Source organism: Pyrgilauda ruficollis, unplaced genomic scaffold (assembly GCF_017590135.1).
Source record: "Pyrgilauda ruficollis isolate IOZ18807 unplaced genomic scaffold, ASM1759013v1 scaffold31, whole genome shotgun sequence".
Taxonomy (NCBI): Eukaryota; Metazoa; Chordata; class Aves; order Passeriformes; family Passeridae; genus Pyrgilauda; species Pyrgilauda ruficollis.
This window is the reverse complement of record NW_024524489.1, coordinates 8,832,547-8,849,961: the sequence shown is the minus strand read 5'-3', so window position 1 is coordinate 8,849,961 and position 17,415 is coordinate 8,832,547. Positions and strand designations below refer to the sequence as shown.

The window sequence follows — 17,415 nt, the reverse complement described above, 5'->3', positions numbered from 1 at the left end:
AGGCTCTGGATCCAGCCAAGTCCCAGGTGCCCAGAAAATGATTATTCTGCACATGAAGCCAGCACTAGACTGGAGCCTGAGCTGTCTCTCACTCTAAAGGAGGGGCTCTGTGGAAAAGCAATCAGTATCTGGCAGAAAGGTGGAGATATTTTTTGCTAAGACCTCTATTTAAACAGAAGTGCTACAGAACATCAGGTTGCCAGGAGCTGCTTCTCCTCTCAGTCTATACACTATAACATTAAGGCTGATAGATACCCTAAGGTTAATAACATCCCAGCTCCTGATGCCTGCAGGTACATTCCTCCAGATGGATTCTCAGTTCCTTGCTGATTCATGGGCTTCCTCCTCTCTCTCTCTCTCTGAGGCAATAGTCTAAGTGCTCTTGCTCAAGAGATGACTAAATCAGTGTTTACATCTGTACCTAACCTTCCCCAGCGTGCAGGATTCCTTTGTCTGGCTTCCCGGTCTCATTTGAGTTTACAAGAAACACCAAGTGCCAAGTGCCAAGGCTTACACCCAGGCATGACACAGACGTCCCCGAAGTCCCCAGAGGCCAGTGCCTGGCAGGGAGCTGTGCCCATTCGAGCTCCCCTTGCTCCTCCTGCAGGTGACGCAAGGCAGGTGCCACCTTTTCACTCAGGTTTGCAGCGACTCTCACAGGGGAGGTTTTGACTACTTTGTGAAGTAGTCTTGCTTCACTACTGAAAGCAAGAGCCCTCCTAGTGATTCTCAAATCTGTGCTCTGCTCCTTGATGATGCCCTGTGCCCGTCACAGGGATCGCCTTCCTGCTCCACCCCCTGTGTGCCTGGAAATCACAGGTGTCAGTGAGAGGTGTCATTTGCACTCCCCCTTGTCTCAAGCAAAGGCTGAAGGAGCTGCAGAGAGCCTGGGTCAGCAGGAACCTTGTGGCAGACCTGGGTCTTCACAAATGCTGCCTTCAGGCAGTGGGAAGCCCACTTAAAAGGAAAGCCTGCTGTGTAAGCACTCACAGCTGCAGGTTAGCTCAGAAACAACCCTGCATTTACTGTAAGTGCCCCCAGTGCTTTTCTCTGTCATTCACTTCAGAACAACGTTCAGCCTCACACTCTAAAAATGGAGGAAATCCTTCCTTGACCTCACTGGCTGCTCTGACCATCCTTCCCATGCCTATTCCCACTTCTGGATTTCCTCCTTCTTTGTCTGATGTTTCCAGGACCTTAGCCCATTTCAGGCAGCCCTTTCAGAACCTGATTCAGCTGTGTTCCTGCGTGTGAGGAGAGGTGCCCTTCAGCTGGTATGCCCTGGCAGTCCCTTCGGTGTCCATGCCAGCCAGGTGCAGCCCACTGCTGCCTCTGCTCAGGAGAGAGCACCAGCCTGGATCCAGAACCACCCTCTCCAGCAAGATGTGTGCCTCCCATCCTGGAGAGCCAATGGGAACCAAATTTTCTGGTTCAGCTGAGCCACACTGAGCCCTCAGCTAAGGTCACTGGCTACTGACAGACATTGCTGGCAGCCTCATTTCAGGTCATTTAAAATGTGTTCTGATGGCCTCGAGGTCTAAACCATTTGATGTCCCAGCAGCCAGCTCTCAGGGATGTGCTGGGGCCGTCCCTCCATTTCTGTGCTGATGAAAGCTACCATATAAATGTCCTATTTCTGTCATATTCTCGACACTGGAGAAATCCTATGGGACAGTTGTATTGACTTACATTTTCTTCAGCTCAAGAAATTCCTGCCCAAGGATATTTCAAAGTTTTCCAAACAAACTTTCCTGCCTGTCTCCTCTGCTCCCCGCTCTCTCTACAAGGCTAATTCACAAAAAAAACCCCAAAGCAAGTACAAACCACTTACTTGATGTATGTATTGGCATTTCCCTCTGGAAAGACGTAGGGATGTTTCTTCCGAAAGACGTGCCCAACACGGCTGCAGGGGATGATTTCCAGGCTCCCTCCACACATCCACACACGGAAAGAGATTTCTGTAAGAGAAGCAGCTTCAGCACTTTGTCTTTCTGTCCTAGAGGAGTCTGATTCCTGGTGTTAGCTCTTACTTCATCCTCTGCAACATTAAACTGGGGTAAATCAATTACCAGACGAGCTTTCCTAGTCACAGGGGCCTTAAAAGCACATTTCAAAGCTTCTTTGCAAGCTGTTTGAAGTCAGTGCACTTGAAACCTGCCTCTAGCACAGCAGGTGCAATCACAATGGTGAGCGTGAGACCGTGAGCAGGTCCCTTCTCATACACTGCAGAATCCTCTCAGCAGTTTTGTGCCTCCCTTATTACTTCTGCACTGCCTGTTTCAGAGTCACTTGCCTCCAAAGGGCTCTCAAGTTCACCAGCAGAAGCTATGAATTCTCTCCATTAATGACTACAACTGTCATTATCTTTCTGAATCCACCACTGACTCTGCAAAGTGAACAGAGAGCTGTGCCCCCATCACCTGTCCCAAAATGGACAGGAGCTTGCCCTGCCCAGGTACTCTGGGCCTTGAGCGCCAATCAAGTAAAGCACACACCTTCACAGAAGCAAAGGTCAGCAGGGGGAGGGATTATCCCAAAAATCTGGATAAGTTGTCAGCATGGGAAATGTCTCCCAGTCACTGCAAGCCACTCTCTGGCTGGCCCACAGGGCCCTTCTCAAGGAAAATGAGCCTGTGGCACAACTGACAGCCAAAGTTATAAAGCTCTTGGCAGGGAGCTGGATGAGGTAGGAAGGGCAAGCAGCATGGCTGATCTAATGGGTCCATCTGGTCCTGATGCTTATGAAGCTATGAATCTGTAGCTCTATTGTCAGACAGTCATGCTCAGACAGAACCGGCGTGGAAAAGAAATGAAATTAAAATGAAAATGCTCCTGCAGTTCTCTGAATCCTATTTTATCATCTGTTGACAGTGCAGAGCTATATGTAGCATGTATCTACTGCAAAACTAATAATTCCTTTTCACACCCCGCCCCCCCCCATTTAACTACAGAATTCAGACAGGAGAACACCCATTGTCTTTGCCAACTTGTGCTCCCAGCAGTCCCCTCATATATGCCAGCACAGGGATGACTTGTTCCCAGGTCGGATGCTGGCAAGACAAGCACCTGTGGCAGGAATTGGGCAGTGCCAACAGGACTCCTCCTCCTCTAAGGGCAGGCACTGCTGGCTTACAAAGCTTCCATTCCTCCAAGAACAGCTCACAGCTTCAGGGAGCAAAGGCCAATTGGAGCCTGGAGCTCCAAAGCCCTCTGAGCACACAGGGCTCAGCCCTGAGCTGCTGCAGAGGGGGGATCCAGGTTCATGTTGCTCCCATCCCGCTCCCAGCACATCCGCCTGCTCCTGAGCTGATGGAAAGGAAGGCTGACACAGCTGCAAAGCCTTCTTGCCTTGATGCCTGGATCCAAAATTCAAGGCTTTAATCCCATCCCCAACAGCTGGCCCTGGCAGCAGGGATAAGCAATGGCAGGGTGGGAAAGCACAGCAGGGAGCACTATTACTTCCCAGAAACTCCCTCCCCTTCCCTTCACTGCCGTGTTTACAGGCAAGAGCTGCCAACAGCAGCTGGAGCCTCACCACTTTGCCCAGTGCTGGGTATTAAGAGGCCAATAAAACGTGCCCTTGTGCCATGTCCTGGTGCTATACTGGGAGCAAGCTTAATCACAGCTGCAGGGAAATGAGATTATGGCAGGATGCGGCCACTCTGAGCTGCTGCTCTTGGCTCTCCTCGCACGTGGCTGCTGCTGTCACTTGTCTGTGTGTCACAGCACTGGCCTCTCAGCTGGCACTGCTGTGTCAGTCATAAGGGCGCCCAATACAAGGGGACAACCAGCTGAGCAGCTGTGGAGCACAGCGTGGCTGCTGCAAGCTGCCCTCCCCTCCTCTGGTCCTTCTGCTCGGCCTGGGAGAAGAGCAGCTCCCTGGTGTGCTGAAAGACTCACACCATCCAGTCCTTGCCTGGTTTTTTCAAAGCCTAGTGAAGAGGTCATCTCTGTGTATTGTGAACTGGAATGAGGACGCAGTGCACAGGAGATGCTGAGGAGTCTGAGCTCTCTGCTTCAGGCTAGTTGCACCCTGCAGAGCCTGCCCCAGGTACAGCAGGAACAATAAAAGCACAGAGTTCCACAGGGAGGGATCACCCATGGAGCTATCCATGGCAGGTAACAAGATCTCCAGACAGGCTAAGTGCCCCAGGGGAAGGCAAACTGAAGCACCAACTAAAGCATGGTACAGGGTCAGCTCAGAGGAGCCAGGGGAGCAGGAACCAACAGCGTGCTTCCCTTGACCCTCAGGAGATGCTGTCAGTGCATGTGGCCCCTCCAAGTGACCCCCAGGAGGGGATGTGAGCAGTACACGCTGGGCTGGGCTGGACTCGGCCTTCCTTCAGCAAAATACCTCCAGCACTTCTTGCTGGCCTGCAAGTCCTTCTTGCCATTACTCCTCTACAGGGAATTCAGTACATTTAAGATGCAAAACACCTCCTGTGGTGTTCTCCTTCAAAGCCAAACACGCTTACTTTTGTTCTGCCTGAAGCCTCCAGCCCCCTCCAGCTGTCCCATCAGTAACATTAAGGACAGCAGTGCTGCTCCTCAGGACTGAGCTACCAGGAAGAGCACGGTTCACTGCAAGTGCCCAAAACAAGCAGGTCAGCTCCTGCTGTCCATTCCCTGCCCAGAGCTGGCCAGGGCCAGCAGGGTGCAAAGGAGAGATGGGACACTGTCCTCGACTGCCGCACCTGCAGGAGGTGGAGCTGTGAGCCAGGCACACTTCTGCTTCCAAGAAAAGGGGCAAGATGGGATCTGCCCTGCTGCTATGCAGACCTGCACTTTGTTGTTGCAATGTTAACCTTGATTTTGCTTTCCTTTGTCACAGGAAGCTGTGGTACCCCTGCCAGTGCACGTTTGGTCAGGACCAGCCTCCTAGGGCATAGCACCAGTAAGGGAAACCTCTCCTCTGCAGGATGGGTCATAACCAGGCACAAGGAGCACAATGCCTGCTGTTACAGGGCATGGGACAAGCTGCCAGGATGGAGCTTCTCCCAGGAGCAGGCTGTCCTGTCACTGTTCATATCCCAGGAGCAGCTCCTGCTGGCTGCTGTCAGAGACCAGTGACGAGCACAGACAGACAGCAGGTCAGGCACAGCATGGCAGCTCTTCTCCTGCTCTTCTCCTGCCTAGTTCCCCTCTTGAATGCTTTGTTTGGGCTATTGATCCAGCAGGGGAGGGGGAGGGCTGCCACTCCCCTCCCAGGTTTCCTCACAGCCACCCCACTCAGGTACTTTGGGTCACTTCAAAGGCAAGACATGCACGCACAGAGAGAAAGCATGAAAAGAGAGAGATTCCTACTGCATAACAAGATAGAAATAAATAAAATATAGCCAGAGGGACAGGGCATGTGAAGGAAACACCAGTGCCAGGCGGTGGATGGATTACTGCAAGGCAGCAGCATCTGCTCCCTTGGATGACTGACAGCATCGCTGTGTGTGTGGAGACACAAGAGCCTTCCTTCCTGGCTAGCCCCACTCCCCAGAGGTGCAAGCTATTAAAGCCAGGTTCTGATCTGCCTGCCTGACATCGAGTGCCTCCCCCTTCTTTTGTGGGTACAGTCTATTGTTCTGATCCACAGCATCACTGCAGCTCCAAAGGGAGAACAGCCCAGCCCGACCCAGCTCTGCTTGACAAGGGGACAAGGGACAGGCTGTTACCTCTTTCATGTGCCCTCTCAAGTGTGCTTGCAGGAGATTTCTTTACATCCATTCTGTCCCATGATAAGGCACAGAGGTGACAGAATTTAGGTGAGCTCAACCCTTTTTTTTGGTGCAGGAAAAGTGACAGTATCAGAGAGAGCTGGGCAGCTCCCAGCCACCCAGGGATACAGGAATGGATAAGCAGCCCTGGTACTCTGCCAACTCAAGGAGGGACTGATACCTCAGTTCATAGCTTGGAAATGCTGTCATGAATTGATTAAGATAAATTCTTTGCTTTATTGAGGCGAAAATAAGATCAGGAAGGAATAGAAGGGTGCATGTAGCGTTCTCTCATCTGTTGGTCACACCAAAGCTGGAAACTGTGTGGTTGAAGGTATTTACCTACAGGAAATCAAAGCAGCATGGAAGGCAGGCAGTCCCAAGGGCCAACAATTGCTCACTTCCCATCATTTGTCCTTGCTGGATCTCTCACTCTCCTAAGACCACAACCTATCAATGTAAATGGGGGAAACCACCCAGAACATTCAAAGTGAAGCCTGAAATGACCTTGTATCCATCCAGTATGACACTCAGAAAGAAGCCAATACAGCAAGGCCCAGGAGGATGAAGAACAACTCACCAAAGTTCTCTCCACCCCAGATGTCCATGGCACTGTCGTACTTCCCCAGGTGGTTGAACCAGGCCTTGTCGATCACAAAGAGCCCCCCAGCAATGATGGGTGTCCTGAAGAATGGACAAGGAGAAGAGGACACACCCTCAAGCACTGCTGCAGCACCTGGATGCACAGAAGAAGCCCTTCCCTTTGCCTCCTCTTCCATGACCAGGACATCACCTTCTCACCAAGAAAAGGACAAAACACCCCAAAATGCATCTGAGCCTTTCTTTCAGTTGCCTTGGTGTTCTGCTGCCAATCATAAATTGCCTGGCACTTAATGACTGGCTAATGCACCCGTCAGCACAACTCCTACAAGCCCAAAGTTGACAGCCCTGATTGTAGGCTTCAGCATCAAAAATGCACTTAGCACTCGGGGGTTATTCACTCAGACGGGCTTTTTGCCTGGAGCCAGCCTATTAAGAGCACCATTCCACCGGGGAGAGGAAGGCAGAGCCAATTCAGAAGGGCTTTTTAAAAGCCATCACTAGCTGTGTGATCTTTATTTCAAACCAGGGTTATTTTTCTTTCTTCAGATTAGCTAAGAAAACTGCACAGAGAAGGCCCGTGGAGGAGGGGAGGGCAGACCCAGAAGATAGCTTGAGGAGCCTTGCTGTTTGCTGGCACAAGTCCCATCTCCATTCAACTAGAGACAGTGTGGATGCCTCAGGACAGGCTTGGGAGGAGCTGGGGTGATTGCTGTGCCCAGGCTAATCTCCACAGTGATTGCAGAGTGATCAGGAATGCAAGGCCAGCCTTTGGGAAGCCAGTGAGAGCTCCTGTTAACAGCAGCATCCTAAGGAGAAGCAGTGCTCTTCTCCCCTGGGAGCCTTCTGAGGCCCTGAGCTTCCCAAACATTGGAGTCCTCCACGCCTCACACCTGTCTGGGGCTGCAGACACCAGCACCAGGCTTGCTGCCAGCAGAGATTTCCAGCAGAATGAAGGACCCCTCCATCCCACGGCATGAGGACAGATGGCACCTCCTCTCCTGGTCAGCTGTGCTCCCTCCCCTGCACATCCCCATTTCTGAGGAGTCCTCAGTGAGGTACAGAAGAGCAGTGCTGACCTGGGAAGGCTGGGCTAGACACCAAGTTTATCATGAGGACACTGCCTTATTCTTAAGTGGTAGCTGAACTGAGAGAAGCAGTTTGCTACAGCACTGGGCTGTTCCCCTAATCATAATCCTTACCACTACCAAAACCCCAGTAACCACAAACACACCCCTTCCATCTTTGTGGCATTCCAAGGCTTCAGTGTTGGAATGTGAAACTGCACTGCAAACCCCAGGCTAGCCAGGAGCTTGCTAGAGGTACTAGAAGTTCAGAGCTGTCCTGGAAGAGATTGCACACTGCTGTGGAGCATGGGGACACACGTGAGGTCACATGAGAAGCCTGTCCTGCCCCAGCAGGTGCTTCCTTCCACCTCCAGACTTACTTAATGGGCTCGGTGGGATCCAGTCGTTTGGCTTTCTGCTCCGGGGAAAGCTGCTCCCATTTGAAATGCAAACTCCAGTCAAAACCTAAGACCAGAGTAGAGAAGTGCCATGGGGAAATTAGAAATTGATATGGATTAGGAGGCAATGCAGACTGCAGAAGCTGTGTTTGATGGAACATCTTCCCCACTTTCAAATGACTTCAGCCACAGAGACGCAGCTCTTGAGAGAAGAGTCCAATGCCTAACATATTTCACTACTACATATGAACAAGAAACAGCACCTTGCATTACAATTTCCAAGTCAAGTGCTCCAAAGGCAGGCAAAGTCAGAATTAAAGCTGCTGCTGAAACCTAGTCCCCCTGTACACACAGAAGCACGCTCTGATGGATACTGTGTGCTCCAAATAGCACAGGCATACTAATAAGCACTACACTTTCATCCTCCAGTTGTTGCCTAGACATCTCCCATCTCCTGTCGCTTCCAGTGCTGCCCAGGGTGGCTCTGCCATGACCCTTCTTTCCTCTTGACCACCTCATCCAGTGCAGCAAGCACACTGCTCACACCACACCCAGCCTGGGAGCAGCACCGAGCAGCGCTCATGTGCTTTTTCGTGAGGCAGCAGGAGACAGAGGTGTGGTGCAAAGGCCAGTGCACATTCCCACCACGGAATGGATGCCCACAGGACGTGCACAAGGCTTGGACTCACCTCCTCTGAGGTCTGAGGAAGCTGCCACGTAGGCAAAAGTGTCCAGGTTGATGATGTCAATAACGGGACTGACCACCCGGGTGGGATCCTGCAAAGGAGAAGCAAAAACACCCGTGACTTCAGATGACACCATTCAAACTGGGCAAGGGGCTCCAAACTCCTGGAGACACCAAGTGCCTGGAAACATTGGTGTCATTCAGTTTTGTCAGGGACAAGTGTCCCTCACTGCCTCCTCCTCCTCAGACTGTGCCTGTACTTGGCAGCCAGCTGGGCTGGGTGCAAAGCTCCTTCTGCCTTTTACAAATTCACCAAAATATTCCCCTTTCACCTCCCTTAAACACTTTTAACTGGATTTCAGAAGTCAATGACAAACAGGCAATTGAAATGACAGAGGAAAAACACAGCCAAATAGCTTCAATATGGGTATTCTTTTAAATGCACCAACTACGGCAGTACAGTTAGTTTTGCCAAAGTTGTGAAAGGGTTAAAAAAGAAAGACCTGATTTATTCAAAATAGTTGGTGGTGATTTAATTAACATCTTGTTATGGGCAAAGAGATTATACCAACAGTTATGAACAAAAATATCTACAGGAGGAAGAGACTCTGACAGCTTTGACTGGTCTCTTATCTCCCTTTTTCTTTTCAAAAATCCCAAACTCCAATTATAGCTCAAACTTCAAGGTTTTACCCTCACCAGATCAAATTGTTTTTCACAGCTATACAAAGCAAAGCATCCGAGCACACTCGGGCTTGCTCTCTCACTGGGGAAAGACTTTGTTTTAGAAATTAGTCCTGACAAAGAAGTATTCAAATGCAGCTGTGGGAAGAAGCAACCAAAGGCCATGAGCTGGGAGCTGGACTAGAGCTGATTTTCCAATTGAGCATGACAAATACTTGGTATTTCCATTACAGGGTCAAGCCAGGGGTCTCACCATCACTTTCTGTGGGTCGAATATCTCACTGAAAAGGGCAAAGTCTGCTGCACCTCTGTACTGCACGGGGAAACACAAGCCACATCCAAGCAGGGTGAGCCTTTCAAACCCACCAAATCTATCCTGGCTGCTGCACAGCGTCCCCCAGCCTGCCACAACTCAGTACAGCCAAGCATCCTTCAGCTGCCTGAGGCGAGGGGGAAGGTTTTAAGCAAAGCATCTGCTTTGTGTGCTGAGCAGTGCAGGGAAAGGATTGCATCCACTCATTTAAAACCTGCCCCTCAAGCATCTTACTGATGGTGAGCACTTCTAGCTAGCTGACACCCACCCCCAGTTTCAATTCCACTGTTACTCACTGCACACCACAACTTCTTGTAAGAAAATCCCCTTCACATCTGGGCTGAGAGCACTACTGCAAAATGCTAACTAACCTTGAGCAGTGCTGTCTTCTCCCTGCCTCACTTTCCCTGCCAGGTCCTGGGAACATATATATTTGCTCAGCTTTCATGAAGGTCTCTCTGACCCTCAAGAGAAAAGCACGGCATGCTCAAGAGCACAGTGCTGTTGCTATGATTTATTTTGGGCTGAGCACCAGATCTTATTATAGGCAGCTTCATCTTTCTGGTTTTTTTGCTACCCACCCATATCAGGGCATGTTAATATTAACAACACCCAAACCTTCAATTCTCTCTCACAAACCTGAGAATTCATTTCTGCAACGCCCTTCTCAAACACACCAATGTATGGAGCTAAACCAACAGGAAAAAACTCTGAAAATGCTCCTGAAGATAACAGATATATTTCAGCCTTGGAGAAGGGCCTTGGCTGCAGTGTGACTCTCAGCCTCCACATCCTGACCTTGTAATGGACAACCAAAAAGGCTACAGCTGCTCCTCTGTCCCCATAGCAGGATTAGGCAAAGATTAGGCAGGCTGCCCTTCATGGGTCTCCTTTCTCTGAGCAAAGCAGCAGGCTGGGGGTATTTGAGCTGGGAGTTGGGGGTCACCATTCACTGGCTCATCCCAGTGCCATTTGCAAATCCAGTTCTGGGATGAGCTTGCTGAGTCATACTGTAAAAATACCTTGGGATGGATAATTACATTTTTAGAAAAGTTATTCAGTTGAAATCCACCATTAATGACTTTGGAGATATTTGTTCCATAAGTAAAATAAGAGCCTGGGCCCACACTCTCAGCCACGTGCTTGCAAACATGCTGGTGTGAGACACTGACCATCACTGCTGCTCCCTGAGACAGGCACAGGGCTGAGATCCCCCAGACCCTCTCTCTTTCCCCTACACTCCATCCCTTGCTCTTCCTGCTTGTCTCCAAATCCATATGCTGGTTACATAAAACCATCAGCTGCTGGGAAAGCTCGAGGTGGAGCTCGAGGGGCACCTCCACACGGGTGCATGGTGGCACCCATGGGCTCTGGCACTTCCCACCACGGAAAGTGGCAGGAATAGCTGCTCTGGCTGAGAAAATAAGAGAAGCAAAGAGTGGGGTGTCTGGGCTGTGGTGGCAAAAGTGATGGGTGTGCCTTGAGGCACTCATCACTCATTTCCTTGGAACTTAAAGCACATTAGCTCAAAACAGGCTGTTCCTGGGAGCAACAGAATGAGAAAATGCTCCTCCTAGGCAGCTGATCCTCATGGAGCAGTTGGCCAGGGAGCCCACCGCTAGAGCACAGCCTGAAGGTGGCAGCAGTAACATTTCATACACTTCACTGATCAATACCTTAACCCTGCTGGCAAGGATGGGTACGGTGGGCCTGGAAGAAGGAGCCTGAGGACTCTGCCCTTATCCTGCAGCTTCTGTGAGCAGTCTAAAAGCGGGCATGTGGGGACCCCTCTGGCTTTGCAGGCTCCTCAACACTCTTTGTAGTACATTTCCCCTGCTGCCTGAGGCTGCAAGATACTGGGCAAGGTCAGGGCAGCATGAGCAGCACTGCAAGCTTAGAGACTGCCTTACTTCCAGCTGGGGAAAGATTCAATCCAGAAGAGTTCACAGAGGTGATGTGTGTGTTTGATGCTGCATTCAGACCACAAGGCATTGGAACTCCTATGGTGATGCTGTCCATGGCAATCACATTCACCTGTCCTGGATACATGGGGCACCATCCTGGAGCTGTGTGGGAAAGCAGATCTGCCAACCCCCTTCCTGCTGCCTTCACTGCCCTTCTCCTGACAAAACACATCAAAAGCTCTGCCTGGGAAAGAGGCAATTGCTCTGGATACTCCTTACTGAAGTACAAGCAGGGCTTTGGCAAAAAGCAAGGAATGCCTGCCTTTAAAAAGCTCAGAGGAACAAGTGATGCTGTAAAGCTTAGCAGTAAATCCCACCCTGGACAGGCGAGCCACGAGGCTCCAGTGGGATATCACAGCATGTGTTCTCATAACTCTACTGGAGCCACGATCAATGATATGAACAGACCATTTCCATCACATTTCCATCTATCAGCAGCTCTGTGTCTCAGCCTGCAAACCAAGGTTGGGACCTCTCCAGCACAGTGCTACAAGTGCCAGCAGCACTGACTGCCCTCGCCCACGTGGAGGGACCTGACCCGGTGCTGTGCCCCCCTTGCCCTGGTCCCATCACTGACACACAGAGGGGATGCACAGCCCAGCCATCACAGCTGTCACATCTGCAGGGGTGAAAAGCAGGATGCCTTAGGCGAGGGGCATTGTGAACACCAGCCAGGCAGGATTTTCCATGACCCACCACCTCAGCATCCCCTTGCTCCTCAGCTGCCCTTATGTCAATGCAACTCAGGAGTTCTAAAATTGCTGAGTAATTAACACTGGCCATCAGGAGCCAGAGGTGTAGCAGAGGTGCAGCAAGGGTGAAAGAGCAACGCACAGTGAAGGGAAAGGATAGTGCATCCACACCCTGGAAGATGGTGCATCAATCCCTGCACTCTGCTGCCAGCAGGTCACGGGCACAGAGCTCCCCTGACTCGAGTGACAAGGCGCCAGCAGCCTCTGTATGCACGTCTGGCGAGAGAGTCGCCGCCAGAGAAAGGAGAATGTCATTGTCTGCTCCGAAATCAGCAGAATTTAAATCCTATTAAATCAATTTATTAGCGCTTAATTTGCATGAAATTAAATTCGGCCCCTATTCAAGGAGCCGTCACTCCCTTAAATCATCATCACAGAGCATTTTACATGAGCCTAATTAAAATCTCTGCTGGAGCACTGCCCACGTATCCCCCTATCACCACTCAACCTGTGCTTCCCAGTTAGAGTCCCACTGCCCCAAGAGACACCTTGTCCCACCCACCCACATTCTCCCCCAGTCACACAGACACCCCACCTGCCTGCTGGGTGGAAGACCAGAAAAGGTCACTTTGTACCCCAAAAGGCCTCTTTGTACCCCTTACATGGATGCCTGCTTGCAGCTGGTTATGGTTGGATGGTCACACCCACTGGGAGGAAGAGGAGGGGGACCTCAGGATGCATTCCCTGAGGGTGACTCTGGTCTCTCAGGAGCACTCACCTCTTTGATCCTCTGCAGCAGAGGGAGCAGCCAGTCCTTATTCACCTCACAGTGACTGTCCAGGAAGGTCAGGACACCTGCTTTTGCCATGTCTGCCCCTCGGATTCGGGACCGGATCAGACCTGTTCAGGGACACACCATGTCAGGATGGCGGGGTAGCATCCCCAGCCTCTTCCACTCGTGCTTCTCCTGGGGTTTAACCTGCCTAAATCCCACCCAGATAAAACATGGCCCAGGTTCATTGTCTCCTTCCCAGGGCTGCAAGGTATACCAAGCATTTCCTCAGATCCCCAAAGAAATAAATGGCTCCACCAAGGTTACTGATTTATGGCATTTATGCCAATATGTAGTTTGCACAATTAATTCTGCTGTCACCTTCTGGGACAAAACATGACTCAAAATGCTTTCATGACCCTCTGCAGGCAACAAATCTAACACAGATGTGAGGCAGTGGGGAATGGGACAGAGGAGCTCAGGGTGGGAACACTCTGAACTGGAATTAAGCTTTTCTCAGACTACTAATTTTTCCTGCTGCAACCCCTTCTGTGTCCCAGTGACCCCCAGATCTCTCTCCCACTCTGAGGGCACTGCAGCTCAATGGGAACACATTTTCCACCAAGGAAAGAAGGTTGGCTTTTCAAGGCGCTCGATTTATCAGGGTCATGATGGTGAATTTGGAATCTTTGAAGATGGGAATGGATTGCTGAGCGCATCAAACAAGAGGGGAAACAGGTGACTCAAAGGGAGCAGAACTTCTTTATGAAGGAGAAACAGGGCAATACAAGGGGACATACGGCAGATAAAGAGAGATGGGACCTCAGGGAGCAGCCACACACCAGGTGAGTGTCACTCACAGCAAGAGGTCACTGACTTTCACACCAAAATTCCCTAGGGGAAAGGGGTTAAGCAACAGCCTGTGAGCTGTAGAGGGAACACGTGATGCCTGGAGCATCCAGAATTTGCCAAGGTCTCCTCCTGCAATGCAGACTTGCATCTCCCTGTATCTCTCTCTCTGTGACTCCTAAGATCTCGTGCGTAGGTACGTTCTTCTTCACCCACCCCTGCCCTTCCCAAACCCTGGCAGCCCCTGGAGGACACAGTTTAAGTGATGTACTCAGCAAGGTAAGGTTGAGTTCCCACACTGTGGCTGATTCATAGAGCACCAATAACTGCAGGTCCCTCAGGTGCTGGAGATGAGCACACAGTACCCCCATAAGACAGGGGAGAAAGCTGAGAAGGAGGTGCAGGTCTGTGGAGATCTCCCTTAATCTCCTGCCACAGCAAGAATGTCTCTTACACCCATGGGGCCTGATGCCACCCTGTCACCAGGCCTGCAGAGCTGAAATCCTCTGCAGAAAGAATCCACAGAGAAAAGAACCTTCTCCCCTCCTCAGTCACTTCAACCCAACACTGACCTGGACACACGCCTTGGATTTGCACCAAAAAACTTTTTTGTTTTTAGTTATCCTAATACTGCAAACCAGGATTTGAAACACACATTCAGGCTATGGGGAATGGGGAGATGTCTCCAAAGGTTGCCAGCAGCAGTCCAGTAGGACATGCATTCATCTTCCATATAGCCCTTTTTAATCTCTCAAATATAATTAATTATCAAAAAAAAAAAATCCCACAGAAGCAGCAGGAGCAGATCTTCTCTTTTTCATTAGAGCTAACATCTTTACAAATAAGACCCGGGGCTTTGTTTTGCCTGTTCTAATTTTCTGGCTAATAAGCTACAGCTGAGCCTCACTGGAAATCTTAATAGTCCCAATCTTTTTCAGTGAGAGAGGGGAGATCCATTTCAAATCCCAGCTCTTTATCACATTTCCTTTAATCAGGGCCCACTTATTCCCAGGACCCACTGTCCTCCTTGCTGACCATTGCATGGAGGAGGCTCCCCATGGCCCCATCACTGTCCCACCTCCCAAAACCTGTGTTTCCCACGTGGGCTGCGGGCAGGCAGCTCTTACCTTCGCGCCGGCCGTTCCGCAAGCACTTCACCTTGGGGAGCTGGCCCAGCAAGCGGCAGTCATCAGCTGGGGACACACAAAGGCAGGAAGGACAAGTCACCCCCACAGTGGCTCTGGCAGCAGAAATGGGGACTCCTAGGAGAGGCTGGGAGCAGGGAGAGGACCCTGTCCTGTTCTGGTTGATGGTTTGTTAGGGCAGGGGCACTGCTGGGTCACAACAGCCTTACCCCTCCGCTCGTGAAGCATAAATTGGGCCTGGCAGAGCAGCAGTTTTCATAGAACTAGTGTAAATTCAGCAGATTTACACTGAGAGCAGCTGAATTATGCTCTAAAATCAGCACAGAAAAGTTGTGGTTCAGGTCAGAATCTAAATTTCTGCACATTAATGCAAATGACTATTTTTGGTAGCTGCAAAGCAACGCGCAAGCTGTTGATGCGTGTCTGCCTGGCGGGGCAGGAGCTTCCTGTGGTGGCCTGGAGCCTTCAGCAAGGAGAAAGGGATGCTCAAAGAGAGCCCTGTGGAGCAGCTGGGGGTTCCTCATGCCCTGGGCAAGAGCTCCATGGGGCAGAAAGGCCTGACAGCCATCTACACCTGAGCTAGGGAAGTCCTGCCACCTTACTTGCAGCCCTAGGATCCATCCTCACCCACATTTCTCCCAGCAACTGGAGCACGTGAGGTGTACCCATGACAGCCCCCTCCAACTCTACACACCCACACTATGACCTCTACCACCCATTCATGGGTCTCACTCTTCTGCCTCTTCTTCCTCAGCACTATAAACACAGAGGTGAGTGCCCCATCCCCTCTCCCAACCCCTGAACCCACACACCCACCCCGAGCACTTTCACCCCCTCCAGAAATCTCTGTCAGCAAGAGATCACTGTACCCACACCCCTAACAATTCAGGGACAGAGCTGGAACAGGAGAGCAGAAGTGGCAGGGCTTGGCTATGGACTCACAGTGAAAATCTGCTGGGGACAGTGGGAACTCATGTGCTGAAGAACTGCATCCCAGTGAATAACAGGTCAGCAGGCAGAGAGGTGAGAAATGAGACACAACTGGGTGTGAGATAAAAGCACTAATTGCTTGGGGTGGGTTGCAGGGAAAAAACTGACCATGTGTGTGTAGTGCATTATGCAAATGCATGTATTTTATGTAAATGCATGCAGAGCAGATGCCAGCAGGCTTGGACTATCACAGCAAAGATGTCAGATAGCTGAGAAGCGCTGAGTAGCTGAGGGGCTGCCCCAAGTTACAAATGAAACATGCTCCCCTCTGGAGCCCTGGGATGAGTTAAAACCCAGCCCTGCTCCTTCTCCCTGGTTCACAGCACTGGCCATGCTGGGACAGGGGAGCTGTGCTCCTACAAACCTGCCTCCTTCCAGGAAGGCAGGTGCTTTGCCTATTTAACCAAATACTTCCAAGGCATTTGCTTCCTCCACCCTCCAAAAATCCTGCTCTGCTGTTCTCCAGGGCAGCTCAAGTCCCTGCACCTGCTCTTCTTCCCCATCACAGCCATTCTGCCAGATCTCAGACTTGCCCAGCCTGCCTGCCCCGTGTGCTGGAGCTGCTCCAGGGCTCACTATAGTCACAGCAGCTCCTTCCCCTAGCTTCAGCAACTTCCCAGGGAGGTGTCAGTGCCAAGAAGTGGGTCTTGTGTGAAATCTGTCCCTAATGCTCTCCAAGGCAGTGCCTATTTATAACATCCAAGAGCAAAGCCTAGATCCATTTCTTAAAAGAAACCTATCTGGCTTTGTTTTCACGTTTCCAAGTAAACAGCTTTATTTTGCAGCTCCTTGAAACGTAAGTGCCACAGACCACTCAGCCAGTTTATCATCCTTTTTATGCCTGAGACTGTTTCTGAGCACTTAGATCTTCAACTCTCCCGACGAACTAGGCAAGGTCTTTAGCAGGGGTGGTTCCCTGGGAGCCCCTGGGGCTTCAGCTATCTTCTACTGGAGACCAGAGCTATTGATTTCCCTTGAGTCACACTATTAACTGGGAGGGAACAGCAGGAGGATGTGGGCTGTTTGTGTGGTGTACAATGCTAATTATGGTGCACCTCAGAAATGGGAAAACCCATGCAGGGAGTCCTCTTTCCATGGGTGAAAAAGAAGGTGAAAAAAAAAAAAATCAAGAGTTGCTGACAACCTACATAAATGTATGCAGAATGTACACATAGGGTCAAGAGGGTCAGACTGTCATTGTCCTGTGGAATTCCAGTGGTGCCAACCCAGAACTGCTCCTGGCTGCAGCTGAAAGCCAGATCAAACAGACACCATGGATGTGACGGGATACAGCCGTGTAAGGATTGGATTCACATCTGCTGGGCATAAAAACGATTTGCCAAGTGCTTTTCTTGCATTATTTTCGTGAGAAGAGGTTGGATCATCTGGAATTTGAATTCTATACGTGGCGATGCAAACCACAGCACAGCGGGGTTTGCTCTTCACAACTACAGAGCTTTAAATTTCCTTCCACTCCAGCAAACTCTCCCCTGCCTCAGAGCTAATCCCAGTCTCTCACAGGCTTTTGGGCCCTTTGCTTTTAACAGGGAA

At 50.7% G+C, this 17,415-nt stretch overlaps 1 protein-coding gene across 1 annotated transcript in view; it reads right to left on the bottom strand.

Annotated features, from left to right (window-relative positions):
- GALNT14 (polypeptide N-acetylgalactosaminyltransferase 14) overlaps positions 1 to 17,415 on the bottom strand; it is a 95,017-nt gene that overhangs the window by 14,656 nt on the left and 62,946 nt on the right. Inside the window, exons 5-10 of the mRNA XM_041474024.1 lie at positions 14,857 to 14,922; positions 12,887 to 13,008; positions 8,460 to 8,547; positions 7,753 to 7,837; positions 6,286 to 6,389; positions 1,832 to 1,958 (exon numbers count right to left, since the gene is read on the bottom strand). Coding sequence (XP_041329958.1) covers positions 1,832 to 1,958; positions 6,286 to 6,389; positions 7,753 to 7,837; positions 8,460 to 8,547; positions 12,887 to 13,008; positions 14,857 to 14,922 — 592 coding nt within the window. The remainder of the gene's footprint in view (positions 1 to 1,831; positions 1,959 to 6,285; positions 6,390 to 7,752; positions 7,838 to 8,459; positions 8,548 to 12,886; positions 13,009 to 14,856; positions 14,923 to 17,415) is intronic.